This window comes from Coregonus lavaretus (assembly GCF_964263955.1).
Source record: "Coregonus lavaretus genome assembly, chromosome: 19".
Lineage (NCBI taxonomy): Eukaryota > Metazoa > Chordata > Actinopteri > Salmoniformes > Salmonidae > Coregonus > Coregonus lavaretus.
In genome coordinates this window covers 24,154,887-24,169,601 of record NC_140006.1, presented here as the reverse complement: position 1 = coordinate 24,169,601, position 14,715 = coordinate 24,154,887, and the positions used below count along the sequence as shown (strand labels likewise).

The 14,715-nt window shown below is 41.1% G+C and overlaps 1 protein-coding gene across 2 annotated transcripts in view; it reads right to left on the bottom strand.

Annotated features, from left to right (window-relative positions):
* Nucleotides 1-570: 570 nt before the first annotated feature.
* LOC311146684 (solute carrier family 12 member 7-like) overlaps nucleotides 571-14,715 on the bottom strand; it is a 99,215-nt gene continuing 85,070 nt past the window's right edge. The window contains exons 18-26 of one of the 2 annotated variants that reach the window (XM_084183215.1): nucleotides 14,291-14,486; nucleotides 13,789-13,958; nucleotides 13,401-13,532; nucleotides 13,200-13,307; nucleotides 12,537-12,671; nucleotides 11,516-11,691; nucleotides 11,086-11,100; nucleotides 10,195-10,328; nucleotides 571-5,811 (exon numbers count right to left, since the gene is read on the bottom strand). In XM_084183215.1, coding sequence (XP_084039341.1) covers nucleotides 5,720-5,811; nucleotides 10,195-10,328; nucleotides 11,086-11,100; nucleotides 11,516-11,691; nucleotides 12,537-12,671; nucleotides 13,200-13,307; nucleotides 13,401-13,532; nucleotides 13,789-13,958; nucleotides 14,291-14,486 — 1,158 coding nt within the window. In that variant the 3' untranslated portion in view covers nucleotides 571-5,719. The remainder of the gene's footprint in view (nucleotides 5,812-10,194; nucleotides 10,329-11,085; nucleotides 11,101-11,515; nucleotides 11,692-12,536; nucleotides 12,672-13,199; nucleotides 13,308-13,400; nucleotides 13,533-13,788; nucleotides 13,959-14,290; nucleotides 14,487-14,715) is intronic. The other variant, XM_084183216.1, reaches the window with a different exon arrangement.

The window sequence follows — 14,715 nt, the reverse complement described above, 5'->3', positions numbered from 1 at the left end:
GTTGTTAGGCATTGATTCCCAGCCACATGATAAGAAGCCTTGCCAGTGGAAAGCACCCAAGCAGAAAATAGGACATCATCATGGGAAATGTAATAGGATGTACTTCAACAGCTACATGTTGGAAAGTATTTTCAAATGCATGTTATGATACAGGGGATGTTGGCTAAAATTACAAACTTTGTTTGAGTGCAATACAGTTTTCCAGTCCCAATTCAATGGCATCCTATTAAATTGCTCCTGATAACTGACTGATCCAGTGTAGTGCACAGTTACATGAATCCTAAGCCCTTGCATTTATCAGGAGTCACTGTAGGCTATGCAGTATCCAGGTACAAGTTATTGACAGTGGGAGGTCTTCACCTTATCCTGATTGCCATCAAGATCTTGCCAGTAAAATATTTTGAGATCATTTTCTATTGTAAGCAATGCCCCCTGCTGGACAAACCAGGAATAAAAACATGAACTTGGTACAACTACAGTATTTAGCCCCAGACGTTACATACATTATACAGTTATGGTCACTTATAGAAACTATGATGCAATGAAAGCTCTAGTCTGGAGTCACACATATGAAATTGTAAAGACAACATTTTATTTATTTTCAGGAATGTCATTCATTTTCTTAAAAAAACAACAGTCAAGTCTTTTTTCGAACAGTTCATTTTCTCAACACATTTTAGCAAAAATGGGAGTCTCTACTTTAACTTTAAGAACGACATAACATGAAAGGAAACGGTAAATACTATGCTAACGATTGTTGATGTAGAGAGAGCTAAAATGAGAAACGTGGACTAGTAAATGAGTCTTAAGAGTTTACTAAGAGATTTGATATCATGTACTCCAGCTATACTATCAAATGAATTATGCTACTGATATGCTGATACATTTACATTGAAATACATGAACTCAGTTATTCATTCAGTCATTCATAACATCTTTGGCACATTATAGACTATCTGAACCTATAGGGCTCATATTAGTACACATGAGAGCAGAATCACCTGACATGTTTGCATCTCCCACTATATTTCTATAAGGTGGATTACAGTATATAATAGAACAGCAACATGCAATACCGTCACAAACAAATGTATAGTATAATTTTGAAAAAGTGCCAATCTTTGCATTCATCTACCATCTATCTTAAATGATGGATTAAGACACCATGTCATACACCAAGTCATAGTCTTATAGTTCTTCCATATTCAGCTAACTCTTGTAGTTAAAAACAACATCAGCTAACTCTTATTGTAAAAAAAGACATACAATATGTCTTGCATAATTGTATATGGTGCAGACCGCAGACACATACAGGCTCCCTCAAACACACCGTAACCTCAACATTGGATTCAAAAAAGCATACCGCATGTAGATACGCCATAACCACTAGGGGAGAGTACAACCATGTAGTACAAACAATGGTGACCCCATAGTCCTATGTTTGCCTGCAATACTCATTAGGGACAAAATAAATACAGTACTTGAATTCACGTCCAAAATCTATCAACAGAGTGTACAGTCAGAGTACAACATTGAATAAATCAATACCAGAAACTTTAAGGATCTCAATAGACACACAATGGCTGCTTTTCTATAAGAATGTACAAGTACGGTTGGACTCACACACACAATACCCAGCATCACAGACAACTAAATAAGGTATTCAACTCTTTTCCTATTACTGTGATATGTTAAGAGCAGAAGCAGACTTAGTGACTTGAAAAAATAAACAATAATGACATACTGAGCAGTTGGCCTATAGTGCACTAGCCAACTTACACATCAATCTGTGCTGCAAAATGTGACATGGACACTTTTTATGTTACTGGGATACACTGTACACCCTGTACTGTACCATTCATTCTCTATATAACACCTAAATGATAGACTGTGTCCCAAATTGCCTTTTGGGGGCCCTAAACAATATTTGGTTGTAAAAATTTAAGTTAACGTTAATTTCCTACAATTCTACACATCTTGCCATGGAGCGTAGAGAAAATACAACTTTTATATTACCGCGTAGTTTGCCAAAAAAATGGTCTGACGTGAAGTGGACATACTCGGTATTCAAATCCCGAAAGAAAGAAATGATCTCACTACAATACATTTTAATAGAAAGTTAGCAAAAACAGATAAGATCTTGCTACCATGAAATATACCTGTCTATTTGTGGAAAAAATCACCCTGATTAGCTCCTTAGTCATATCCCAGTTTACATATTTGCTTATGGCCTTGCCTACACTTGCGACTAGTTTTTAAATGATATGAGTAAAAAATATTCCATTTTACTTGGAACGGCAAGCCAGATAAAATTAAACGGCCTATTTATATACAGTTGAAGTCGGAAGTTTACACACTCCTTAGCCAAATACATTTAAACTCAGCTTTTCACAATTCCTGACATTTAATGCAAGTAAGAATTCCCTTTCTTAGGTCAGTTAGGATCACCACTTTATTTTAAGAATGTGAAATGTCAGAATAATAGTAGAGAGAATGATTTATTTCAGCTTTTATTTCTTTCATCACATTCCCAGCGGGTCAGAAGTTTACATACACTCAATTAGTATTTGGTAGCATTGCCTTTAAATTGTTTAACTTGGGTCAAACGTTTTGGGTATCCTTCCACAAGCTTCCCACAATGAGTTGGGTGAATTTTGGCCCATTCCTCTTTACAGAGCTGGTGTAACTGAGTCAGGTTTGTAGGCCTCCTTGCTCGCATATGCTTTTTCAGTTCTGCCCACAACTTTGGAAGTATGCTTGGGGTCATTGTCCATTTGGAAGACCCATTTGCGACCAAGCTTTAACTTCCTGACTGATGTCTTGATATGTTGCTTCAATAGATCCACATAATTTTCCTTCCTCATGATGCCATCTATTTTGTGAAGTGCACCAGTCCCTCCTGCAGCAAAGCACCCCCACAGCATGCTGCCACCCCCGCGCTTCACAGTTGGGATGGTGTTCTTCGGCTTGCAACCCTCACCCCTTTTTCCTCCAAACATAACGATGGTCATTATGGCCAAACAGTTCTATTTTTGTTTCATCAGACCAGAGGACATTTCTCCAATAAGTACGATCTTTGTCCCCATTTGCAGTTGCAAACCATAGTCTGGCTTTTTTATGGCGGTTTTGGAGCAGTAGCTTCTTCCTTGCTGAGCGGCCTTTCAGGTTATGTTGATATAGGACTTGTTTTACTGTGGATATAGATACTTTTGTACCCGTTTCCTCCAGCATCTTCACAGGGTCCTTTGCTGTTGTTTTGGGATTGATTTGCACTTTTCGCACCAATGTACATTCATCTCTAGGAGACAGAAAGCGTCTCCTTCCTGAACGGTATGACGGCTGCGTGGTCCCATGGTGTTTATACTTGTGTACTATTGTTTCTACAGATGAACGTGGTACCTTCAGGTGTTTGGAAATTGCTCCCAGGGATGAACCAGACTTGTGAAGGTCTACTATTTTTTTTTCTGAGGTCTTGTTTGATTTCTTTTGATTTTCCCATGATGTCAAGCAAAGAGGCACTGACTTTGAAGGTAGGCCTTGAAATACATCCACAGGTACACCTCCAATTGACTCAAATTATGGCAATTAGCCTATCAGAAGCCATGACATAATTTTCTGGAATTTTCCAAGCTGTTTAAAGGCACAGTCAACTTCTGACCTACTGGAATTGTGATACAGTGAATTATATGTGAAATAATCAGTCTGTAAAATTTTTGGGGAAAAATTACTTGTGTCATGCACAAAGTAGATGTCCTAACCGACTTGCCAAAACTATAGTTTGTTAACAAGAAATGTGTGGAGCGGTTGAAAAACAAGTTTTAATGACTCCAACCTAAGTGTATGTAAACCATCGACTTCAAATGTAATGAATACGAATTCGGAGGACAGAAATGATGAAATATTAAAGCATTAGACCTCTCACTAAAGGCTTCAGTCATACAAAAGTTATACTTAAAGTAAGAATGTCTCACCCCATGTTTAAGAATGGCCTTTTCCCCTTTATTCAGATTACAACCTCTCACTTTTGGTTATTTGTAAATTAAATAATCTCCAAAATATCGCTATTTTTAAAACAAGCCATAGAAAGTTGGTTGCAATTGCAGTTTAATCCACCAGAAAAGACACAACAAATATTACAACAAATTTTACGGTTAAACTCAAATATACTAATTGATTAAAAAAAACATTATATAAAAAAAGATATAATCTTTGTAAATTATATCATAAATAAGACTGGTGGAGTTATGTCACACATGCAGCTAACAAAAATATATGGAAATGTCTGCTCTACCCAAAATTCCAACCAACTAATTGCAGCATTACCGCAAAAAAATGGAAGAGGCACGTGGAAGGGGGAGAAAGTAAGGAACTTGTCTGTCGGCCATGCATTAAAGACCAAAATTGGTTAAATAAAATTGTGATAAATAAAAGTATACCAGTTTCATTTAAGGACCAAAAAAATGACAGCTGTGCCATATAGATTGCAAAATAGTTGAAGAGATTTTCGATGTACCAATTCCATGGCACATGGTTTATGAACTGATACACAAAACGACGCCAGATTTAAAACTTTTTTCAATTTAAATTATTATACAAAATTCTTGCAACTAATATAATGTTATATATATGGGGGATACAACCATCCCAGCTCTGCAGATTTTGCTGCGAAGAGAATCATTAGATTATATGTTTTTGTACTGTCCATATGTAGTTTGTTTTTGGTCGCAGGTTCAGGGATGGCTGAAGAATTGCAACATTTACCTGGAGCTAACTCTGCAAATAGCACTGCTGGGTTATTTGAAAAGTCGTAGTCAATCGATCAATAATACAATAATACTCTTAGCAAAAATGTTTATCTTTAATTTACAATCTGTAGAAACTATGAGAAAGGTATACAACAGTAAGTTGAGACTCCGACTGAGTTCCTTTTTTGGTCTACGCAACCACTTATGTCGCATATGCCCAGGGCCGGGCCTGCCAAATGGCACCCTATTTCCGATACAGTGCATTACATTTGACCATGGAGCTCGTCAAAAGTAGTGCACTACAGGACAAGTGGCTCGCTCACCTGGGATTTAAAAACACCCGTCTACTATCTGGACTTACAAGCTACATCCCATATCAGCTAGACTAGACCACACTCCACTACAGCACTTTCCCAAACTCAGTCCTCAGGACCCCAAGGGGTGCACGTTTTGTTTCTTCCCCTAACACTACACAGCTGATTCAAATGATCAAAGCTTAATGATTACTTGTTTATTTGAATCAGCTGTGTAGTGCTAGTGCAGAAAACAAAACGTACACCCCTTGGGGTCCCGAGGACCGAGTTTGGGAAACCCTGGACTAGACCATACTCCACTAGAGCCCTGAGCCATGCCATCCGAGGACATCTCTATCTATCCTAATATCATTACTTATGCACTTTGTTCTACTGAAATAATTCCTATTCCTAACGACTGACATAGAAAACCTGAATGGAAGACAATAAGAAATGGAAAGGGAAGATGATCCAGAGTGCCCTCTGTTGTCCTCCAGTCAGCAGCAGTGTGTGCTTAGTCTGCTCCGAGGGAGGCGGCAGCCCCCTACTGTCCTCCCATAATATAGGGGGCGCCTCACTCCTCTCCTGGCACTGTGGTGGAGGCCGAGGCCCAGCCATTCGTTCCAGATGGCCCCGCCGGAGGCTCTGAGGCTGCACCATGCCCGCCCGTGTCTTCTGGCGTTAGGAATAGATGGTTATCACCTCCCTGCCTCCGCCGCGTACCAGTAGCACCCGGTCCAGGCCGTCCATAAGAACCTCCAGAAACTCCATGTCTACAGGCCATGGGCTCAAGGAGAAACAACTGCATAGACACTGATGTGGAAGAGTACTAATGGTACAGTGATTTCAAATGTCAAAAGTAAAAGTAATGGGGGCAATAACCTAAAAGTCTGGAATTTTACAAGCAGTTCCTCATCAACAGTTCATGCCTATGTACAGTGCCGTCCGTGAAAAAGTATTTGCCCCTTTTCAGATTCTCTATATTTGCATATTCTTAACACTGAATGTTATCAGATCTTCAACCAAAACCTAATATTGAATAAAGCGAACCTGAGTGAACAAATAACACATTTGTATACTTATTTCATTTATTTAATTAGAAAAGTTTTGCAACACTAGTGCTGAGCGATTAATGGAAATGTTGGTTATTTTTTCTTTTTTAAACAACTAATTGACCAACGTCAGTTGAATTATTTGAATTCCATTTAATTCTTTTTTTTCTGTGAGCTCAATGTGCACATTGCGCAGTTTCTCTAGAGATAAATCAGATCAAGCCTGAACTGTGCGATGTAGTAGGGAGTTTAAGTTTCCAACACCCCTTCAAATTAGTGGATTCTGCCATTTCAGCCACACCCGTTGCTGACAGGTGTATAAAATCGAGCACACAGCCATGCAATCTCCATAGACAAACATTGGCTGTAGAATGGCCTTATTGAAGAGCTCAGTGACTTTCAACGTGGCACCGTCATAGGATGCCACCTTTCCAACAAGTCAGTTTGTCAAACTTCTGCCCTGCTAGAGCTGCCCCGGTCAACTGTAAGTGCTGTTATTGTGAAGTGGAAAGGTCTAGGAGCAACAACGGCTCAACCGCGAATTGATAGGCCACACAAGCTCACAGAACGGGACCACCGATTGCAGTCCTCGGTTGCAACACTCACTACCGAGTTCCAAACTGCCTCTGGAAGCAATGTCAGCACAATAACTGTTTGTCGGGAGCTTCATGAAATGGGATTCCATGGCCGAGCAGCCGCACATAAGCCTAAGATCACCATGCGCAATGCCAAGCGTAGGCTGTAGTGGTGTAAAGCTTGCTGCCATTGGACTCTGGAGCTGTGGAAACACGTTCTCTGAAGTAATGAATCACGATTCACCATCTGGCAGTCCGACGGACGAATCTGGCCAGATTCCAGGAGAATGCTACCTGCCCCAATGCATAGTGGCAACTATAAAGTTTGGTGGAGGAGAAATAATGGTCTGGGGCTGTTTTTCATGGTTCGGGCTAGGCCCCTAAGTTCCAGTGAAAGGAAATCTTAACGCTACAGCACACAATGACATTCTAGAAGATTCTGTGCTTCCATCTTTGTGGCAACAGTTTGGGGAAGGCCCTTTCCTGTTTTACATGACAATGCCCCTGTTTACAAAGGGAGTTCCATACAGAAACGGTTTGTCGAGATTGGTGTGGAAGAACTTGACTGGCCTGCATAGAGCCCTGACCTCAACCCCATCGAACACCTTTGGGATGAATTGGAACGCCGACTGTGAGCCAGGCCTAATCGCCCAACATCAGTGCCTGACCTCACTAATGCTCTTGTGGCTGAAAGGAAGCAAGTCACCACACCAATGTTCCAACATCTAGTGGAAAGCCTTCCCAGAAGAGTGGAGACTGTTATAGCAGCAAAGGGGGACCAACTCCATATTAATGCCCATTATTTTGGAATGAGATGTTCGACGAGCAGGTGTCCACATACTTTTGGTCATGTAGTGTAGTTTAGCGCAGAAAACGTGGTAATTAACAACAATGATCATAATCCATTGCGCGCCTACTTGTCTGGTCTGTGTGTTTCTTTTACAACTGCTACAGTGGGGAAAAAAAGTATTTAGTCAGCCACCAATTGTGCAAGTTCTCCCACTTAAAAAGATGAGAGAGGCATGTAATTCTCATCATAGGTACACGTCAACTATGACAGACAAAATGAGAAAAAAAAATCCAGAAAATCACATTTGTAGGATTTTTTATGAATTTATTTGCAAATTATGGTGGAAAATAAGTATTTGGTCTATAACAAAAGTTTCTCAATACTTTGTTATATACCCTTTGTTGGCAATGACACAGGTTAAACGTTTTCTGTAAATCTTCACAAGGTTTTCACACACTGTTGCTGGTATTTTGGCCCATTCCTCCATGCAGATCTCCTCTAGAGCAGTGATGTTTTGGGGCTGTCGCTGGGCAACACGGACTTTCAACTCCCTCCAAAGATTTTCTATGGGGTTGAGATCTGGAGACTGGCTAGGCCACTCCAGGACCTTGAAATGCTTCTTACGAAGCCACTCCTTCGTTGCCCGGGCGGTGTGTTTGGGATCATTGTCATGCTGAAAGACCCAGCCACGTTTCATCTTCAATGCCCTTGCTGATGGAAGGAGGTTTTCACTCAAAATCTCACGATACATGGCCCCATTCATTCTTTCCTTTACACGGATCAGTCGTCCTGGTCCCTTTGCAGAAAAACAGCCCCAAAGCATGATGTTTCCACCCCCATGCTTCACAGTAGGTATGGTGTTCTTTGGATGCAACTCAGCATTCTTTGTCCTCCAAACATGACGAGTTGAGTTTTTACCAAAACGTTCTATTTTGGTTTCATCTGACCATATGACATTCTCCCAATCCTCTTCTGGATCATCCAAATGCACTCTAGCAAACTTCAGACGGGCCTGGACATGTACTGGCTTAAGCAGGGGGACACGTCTGGCACTGCAGGATTTGAGTCCCTGGTGGCGTAGTGTGTTACTGATGGTAGGCTTTGTTACTTTGGTCCCAGCTCTCTGCAGGTCATTCACTAGGTCCCCCCGTGTGGTTCTGGGATTTTTGCTCACCGTTCTTGTGATCATTTTGACCCCACGGGGTGAGATCTTGCGTGAAGCCCCAGATCGAGGGAGATTATCAGTGGTCTTGTATGTCTTCCATTTCCTAATAATTGCTCCCACAGTTGATTTCTTCAAACCAAGCTGCTTACCTATTGCAGATTCAGTCTTCCCAGCCTGGTGCAGGTCTACCATTTTGTTTCTGGTGTCCTTTGACAGCTCTTTGGTCTTGGCCATAGTGGAGTTTGGAGTGTGACTGTTTGAGGTTGTGGACAGGTGTCTTTTATACTGATAACAAGTTCAAACAGGTGCCATTAATACAGGTAACGAGTGGAGGACAGAGGAGCCTCTTAAAGAAGAAGTTACAGGTCTGTGAGAGCCAGAAATCTTGCTTGTTTGTAGGTGACCAAATACTTATTTTCCACCATAATTTGCAAATAAATTCATAAAAAATCCTACAATGTGATTTTCTGGATTTTTTCCCCTCAATTTGTCTGTCATAGTTGACGTGTACCTATGATGAAAATTACAGGCCTCTCTCATCTTTTTAAGTGGGAGAACTTGCACAATTGGTGGCTGACTAAATACTTTTTTCCCCACTGTATGTTAGGTTAGTGTGGGACACAGAGAGAATAGAGAAGAATGAACAAACGAGAGGGATAGAGAGCAGTTGCTTCGCGAGGTATCTCTACCTGAAAATACATGATCTGTGATTGATAGTTGGTATTCAGCAGTCATAAAAGTATGCCTGAAATAGTGATGGGTCCAGTTATGTCAGGCGAAAACCCTGCGTTCCACAATAAGCTCCTCATACCAACAGTCAAGCATGGTGGTGGTGGTGTGATGGTTTGGGGATGCTTTGCTGCCTCAGGACCTGGACAACTTGCCATCATTGAAGGAACCATGAATTATGCTCTGTATAGGAGAATTCTACAGGAGAATGTCATGCCATCTGTCCGTGAGCTGAAGCGCAACTGGGTCATGCAACAAGACAATGATCCAAAACACACAAGAAATTCTACATCAGAATGGCTGAAAAGCAACAAATATAACGTTTTGAAATGGCCTAGTCAAAGTCCAGACCGAAATCCAATTGAGATGTTGTAGCAGGACCTGAAACGAGCAGTTCTGCATGGAAGAGTGGGCCAAAATTCCTCCACAGCAATTTGAGAGACTGATCAACATCTATAGGAAGCGTTTGGTTGCAGTCATTGCAGCTAAAGGTGGCACAACCAGCTATTGAATGTAGGGGGGTAAATGCTTTTTCACACAGGGGCATTGGGTGTTGCTTAACATTGTTTAATAAATAAATAAGTATCACATTTTTGTGTTATTTGTTCACTCAGGTTTCCTTTATCTAATATTAGGTTTTGGTTGAAGATCTGATAACATTCAGTGTAATAAATATGCAAAAATTTAGAAAACATAAATGGGGAAAATACTTTTTTCACAGCACTGTACATCAGTTTAGCTTCAGTCCCTCTCAGTCTATATATTACTGTAAGATGATACTGACTCAGCCAGTGGACACTCAGTTATCCAGTTCAGTGTATACTAGTGGTTTAAAAAAAGGATACAATTCTCGTCACCACCCTTGTTTTTGGGCGGACCAGGCATGTTCAGCAGCACCAGCTGAGCTCCCTGGGATTTGTTTACCACAACCTCATTCAACTTAACCGCGGTGTGCATCCTCCGCACGTTAGACTGGTTCCTACAAAATAACAGGTTAAACTCAAGAATAACAACTCTTAAATGTCTTCTACTTGGACTGAGTCCCAAATGGCACCCTATATAGTGCACTACATTTGACCAGAGCCTGACAGGCCCTGGTCAAATGTAGTGCATTATATAAGGAATAGGTTGCCATTTGGGATGCAATGTATGCCTTCTATCCCACTACAGGATGCTATTATAAACATGACATCACACCAGTCATAAGCATTCGTGATAAGTGACTTGACGGCATCATGACAAAATTGTAATCACAAAAATGGACAGTAAGCCAATTAGCTACCCTAAGTCATGTATACCGAATGCCTCCATAGACATGCTACAGTATAGTCATACTATAGATTATATTGATATAACATGGTTCATGGTTGAATATGTCAGGAGTTATGTAATGTTGATACTGCATGTAACAGTAGGCTTAAAAAATAAAATCTAGTTAAGGAATATTGTAGGTAGAAGTAATTGTATGATAGAAGAACTTTGATTTTCCATTAATAACAATATCACGCCTCACTTACCTAAGCATCAAGGCATATTTGTTATATCATTATAAGCATATATAAAATAGTCTAGGTAAGTTAGGCAATGTTACAGATGCAGAGTGAATGTTATATTTTCCAAGTAAATCAACTGAGAGATTAATATACATGCTGTTAGAAGAGGAGGAGAGAACACACACACACACACACACACACACACACACACACACAGTTAAGAGTAAGGGAAACTTCACTTACAGACTCTCCCACTCTCTAGAAGCGAGGAAACAAAACAAAACATAGAATGACTTAGGTATGTTTACAATATATACATCTCACCATGGTTAATCACACATTTCACACACAAATAAGAGATTGATGACAGGTTATTCACTAGTCCGAACATCCTGAGAACAGTGTAGTTCAGGTCAAGGTGCATCACACTCTGTCTAGATATTTCAAGTATGTAACAGTACTATTGCTTTTGTAGCCATTATTCTATATGTGCACTAGACAGGTGCATCTATGGATTGTGTAGTTTCTGTTGGCAGTGCCAATACCGTATTCACACTACCATAACCAGGCCAGTGCAAAACAGCAAGACTCAGTTCGACTCAGTAGTGTGAAAGGGGCATGTCTGACTGCGTGCTGCAGTGTGAGCCTGAGGCCTTTAGAGGGAGATACCTACGGTTTCATATTGAAGAGATCCTTCACGCCCAAATTCGGCTCGCCGCGTTTACGGTTCCTCTCAGCGATCAGCTTGTCTTTGGTCCAGGTCATGTGGACACAGTGGTCGGGCGTGGCGGTAGATGTGTCATTGAGGTTGGCGTGGGACTTGGTGCCCAGCTTAGTGATCAGCTGAGCCTGGGGAATAACAACACTGGTGTCACTACAGACCAAGGCAGGATGCTAAACAAAGTGGTGCCTCCTGTCAGATAGGATCAGGAGGCTGGCACAACTGTAGAATGGAGACTATCCTTATGTTTTGCATTATTGGCAAGAATGATAATGTTACTCCAAGCAATAGATTCAAAATGGATTATGGAAGACATTCTCATGGTTGCATTGCTTCATCTGTCTCCTCCATGGAAAAGGCATGAAATATTACTGTACATTTCAATGCTTCAACATTAAAATAACAAAGCACCATACAAACAATGCATGACATAGAAATAATAAAGTGTACTATAGCAAACAATAATAAAAAACATATTACAAATAAGTGAAGATGAAAAATGGAAATGATGGAAAAGATTAGGAAAAATGCGATTACATTTCTAATCCAAGTTGAAGTTGGAGGTTTGGGGTTGGCGGTTTTTCCAGCTTACCAAGAACGTTCTAAGTTTTTAGTTCTAAGAAGATTGTTTTAAAAATATCTAAGTGTAATACCTGCTACAAAGTTACTGAGCCGATAACTCTCAGGTAAATTGATGCAGGAGTAGGGTGACAATGACGCTGAGAGGACCACAGCCATAGAAATCCTATAATGCAGTTCTATTTCATTAATTTGCCACAGCCATATTCATTCAGGGTAATGCTTCGGGGTACTGCTTCCAGAAATGCATACAGTATTGACAAAAAAATCCTTAATAGCTGTGGCTCTGTCCATGTCAGATACATGCATGAGGATGGGCTAGAGGGTGGAGTGGGAGAGGGAGATGCTTATGGGATGGTTCTGAGGCAGACACATCACATGGCTGCTGGGCTACCTCCTCATCCTCCCGTATGTCCCTGGATATGGACAGGCTTGGGACCTGTAGTGTGTTTGGGGCCTGTAGTGTCTCCACCACGGATGATTTCTTCCTCTTGATGGAGTTACGCGACTCGTCTGTGATGCTCTGAATCTGAAGCCCAACCCAATGCGAGCCCAGAACATCCAACACAGCAGCAGCAAATCAGGACAGGCCAAAATGGCACAACAGTCGATCCATATTACGAGTCACAAACAACAAGGAAGTAAAGAACTACTGTAACAGGAAAAAACACAGATATAATCTATCCTGTGTGTGAAGTACAATCTTTGTCCCTGTCTTTGATTTAAACATTGTGCATAGGCCTACAGATAACATTCAAAGCAGTGATCATGTGTTTGCTTGTCAATATAATTATGTTTTGTCCACTATTGAACCACCTGGTTATACCACAGGAGGCTCCTGAGGGGAGGACGGCTTATAATAATGGCTGGAATGGAGTGAATGGAATGGTATTAAACACATGGAAACCATGTGTTTGATGAGTCTGATACCATTCCATTGATTCCATTCCAGCCATTACTTTGAGCCTGTCCTCCCCAATTAAGGTACCTTCAACCTCCTGTGGGTTACACAGTGTTACGGTTAAACAGAGCCTGACAGAGTTGAACATCACATTACCTCTCTCTCCCTCTCGGTCCTGGACAGCTGCATCTGTTTCAGCATCTGAGAGCGCTGCTCCATCACCAGGGTCTTCTCATAGGTGAAGGCTGCAATGTCACTATCGTGCTGAGGACAGAAATACAAAAAAATACTTGACAAATGCTTTCTTATTGATACTATAGCAAGTATGATTGATTAAGTGTGACTGTAGCTGCTTACCATCTCCACCACCTCCACTACAGCATTGAGACGGAGGTGATACAGGAACATCTGCAGGTCCTTCTTCATCTGAATACTGTTGTCATCCATCTGAGCCACGGTGAAGATACGCATCTTACACTTCCTCCATACCTAGGACAGACAAGGACATGGAAAAGAGAGACAGAAAAGAGGAAAGAAACTATGCGTGTCAGTGAAACTGTTCTAAATGCTTAAATGCTAATAGTGCTTCAGTCTAATATCAGTTGTGGAAATTGTTTAATGGCCCCCTGCAATTCACTTTTTATTTTATTTTATTTTTTATCTGGCCACCATTAGAATGTAGTTGATTTTTTACAAAGCAACAGTATATAGTACCCAAAGGCATATGGTGCCAATGCCACAGTACCTTGTGTTGGCGCAGTAAGAAAGGCAGCAGCATGAGAAGACCTCCATCATGGACAATCCACCACACGTCTATGGTGCCCTCCCCCAGACGGTCCTGGTTGCTGGGGAACTTGTCAATGTTCTTAGCAACCAGCAGGGCCTGATGGGCTGACGTAGTCTCTCTCACCGTCTCTGTGGGATAAGGAGGATATTTACTGTACTGTTTGTATTATTATCAGTTCAAGAAATACACATAATTAGGGCTGACAGTTTTGACTGGTCAGGTCATTTGGTCAGGATAAAGTCTTGACCCTGCCCATAAGACATTCACTTACTAAAATGTTCACGGAACCTAAAACCAAATCTCACTAGGTAGCTAGCTAGCTTAATTTTTCAGATGTATGTGAATGTCGTCACAAGGGGCTACTTAGTATGACAAACTTGATGCTACTTAAATCAACTGTAGACTAGTATAGCAAACTATGGGGTGTACTGTGGAATATAGTAGAGTATGGTGTGCGTACCAATGAAGTTCTTCCAGGGGTAGGAGTCCTCTGCCTGTTTCCAGCCCCCAGGCCAGGCCATGAGGACGGCGTTGTGTTTCATGCCTCCCAGCCCTGCCGACTGGATCAGGTGGGAGAAACCATCCCGCAGGTTAGAGGACACCACCACGTGGCAGAAACCTTTGGTACGCTCTGCGTGCATGGCCGACTTGACGTTCTGCACCAAGAAAAGAAGACATACATCAGGAGAAAATATAAGGAAAGAGTGAAGAGGAGGATGAATGTATGGGAGAGTGAAAATAAATAGTTTCCATAAATACACTTTTTTACACTTGCAAGACACTGATAGTGGAAGAAACATTTGATGCAAGTATACTATGCAGAAAGTATGAAGGAAAATCACCCATGGTCTTTTTTTACAGAATTGTGATGTAAGTCTTTATGAA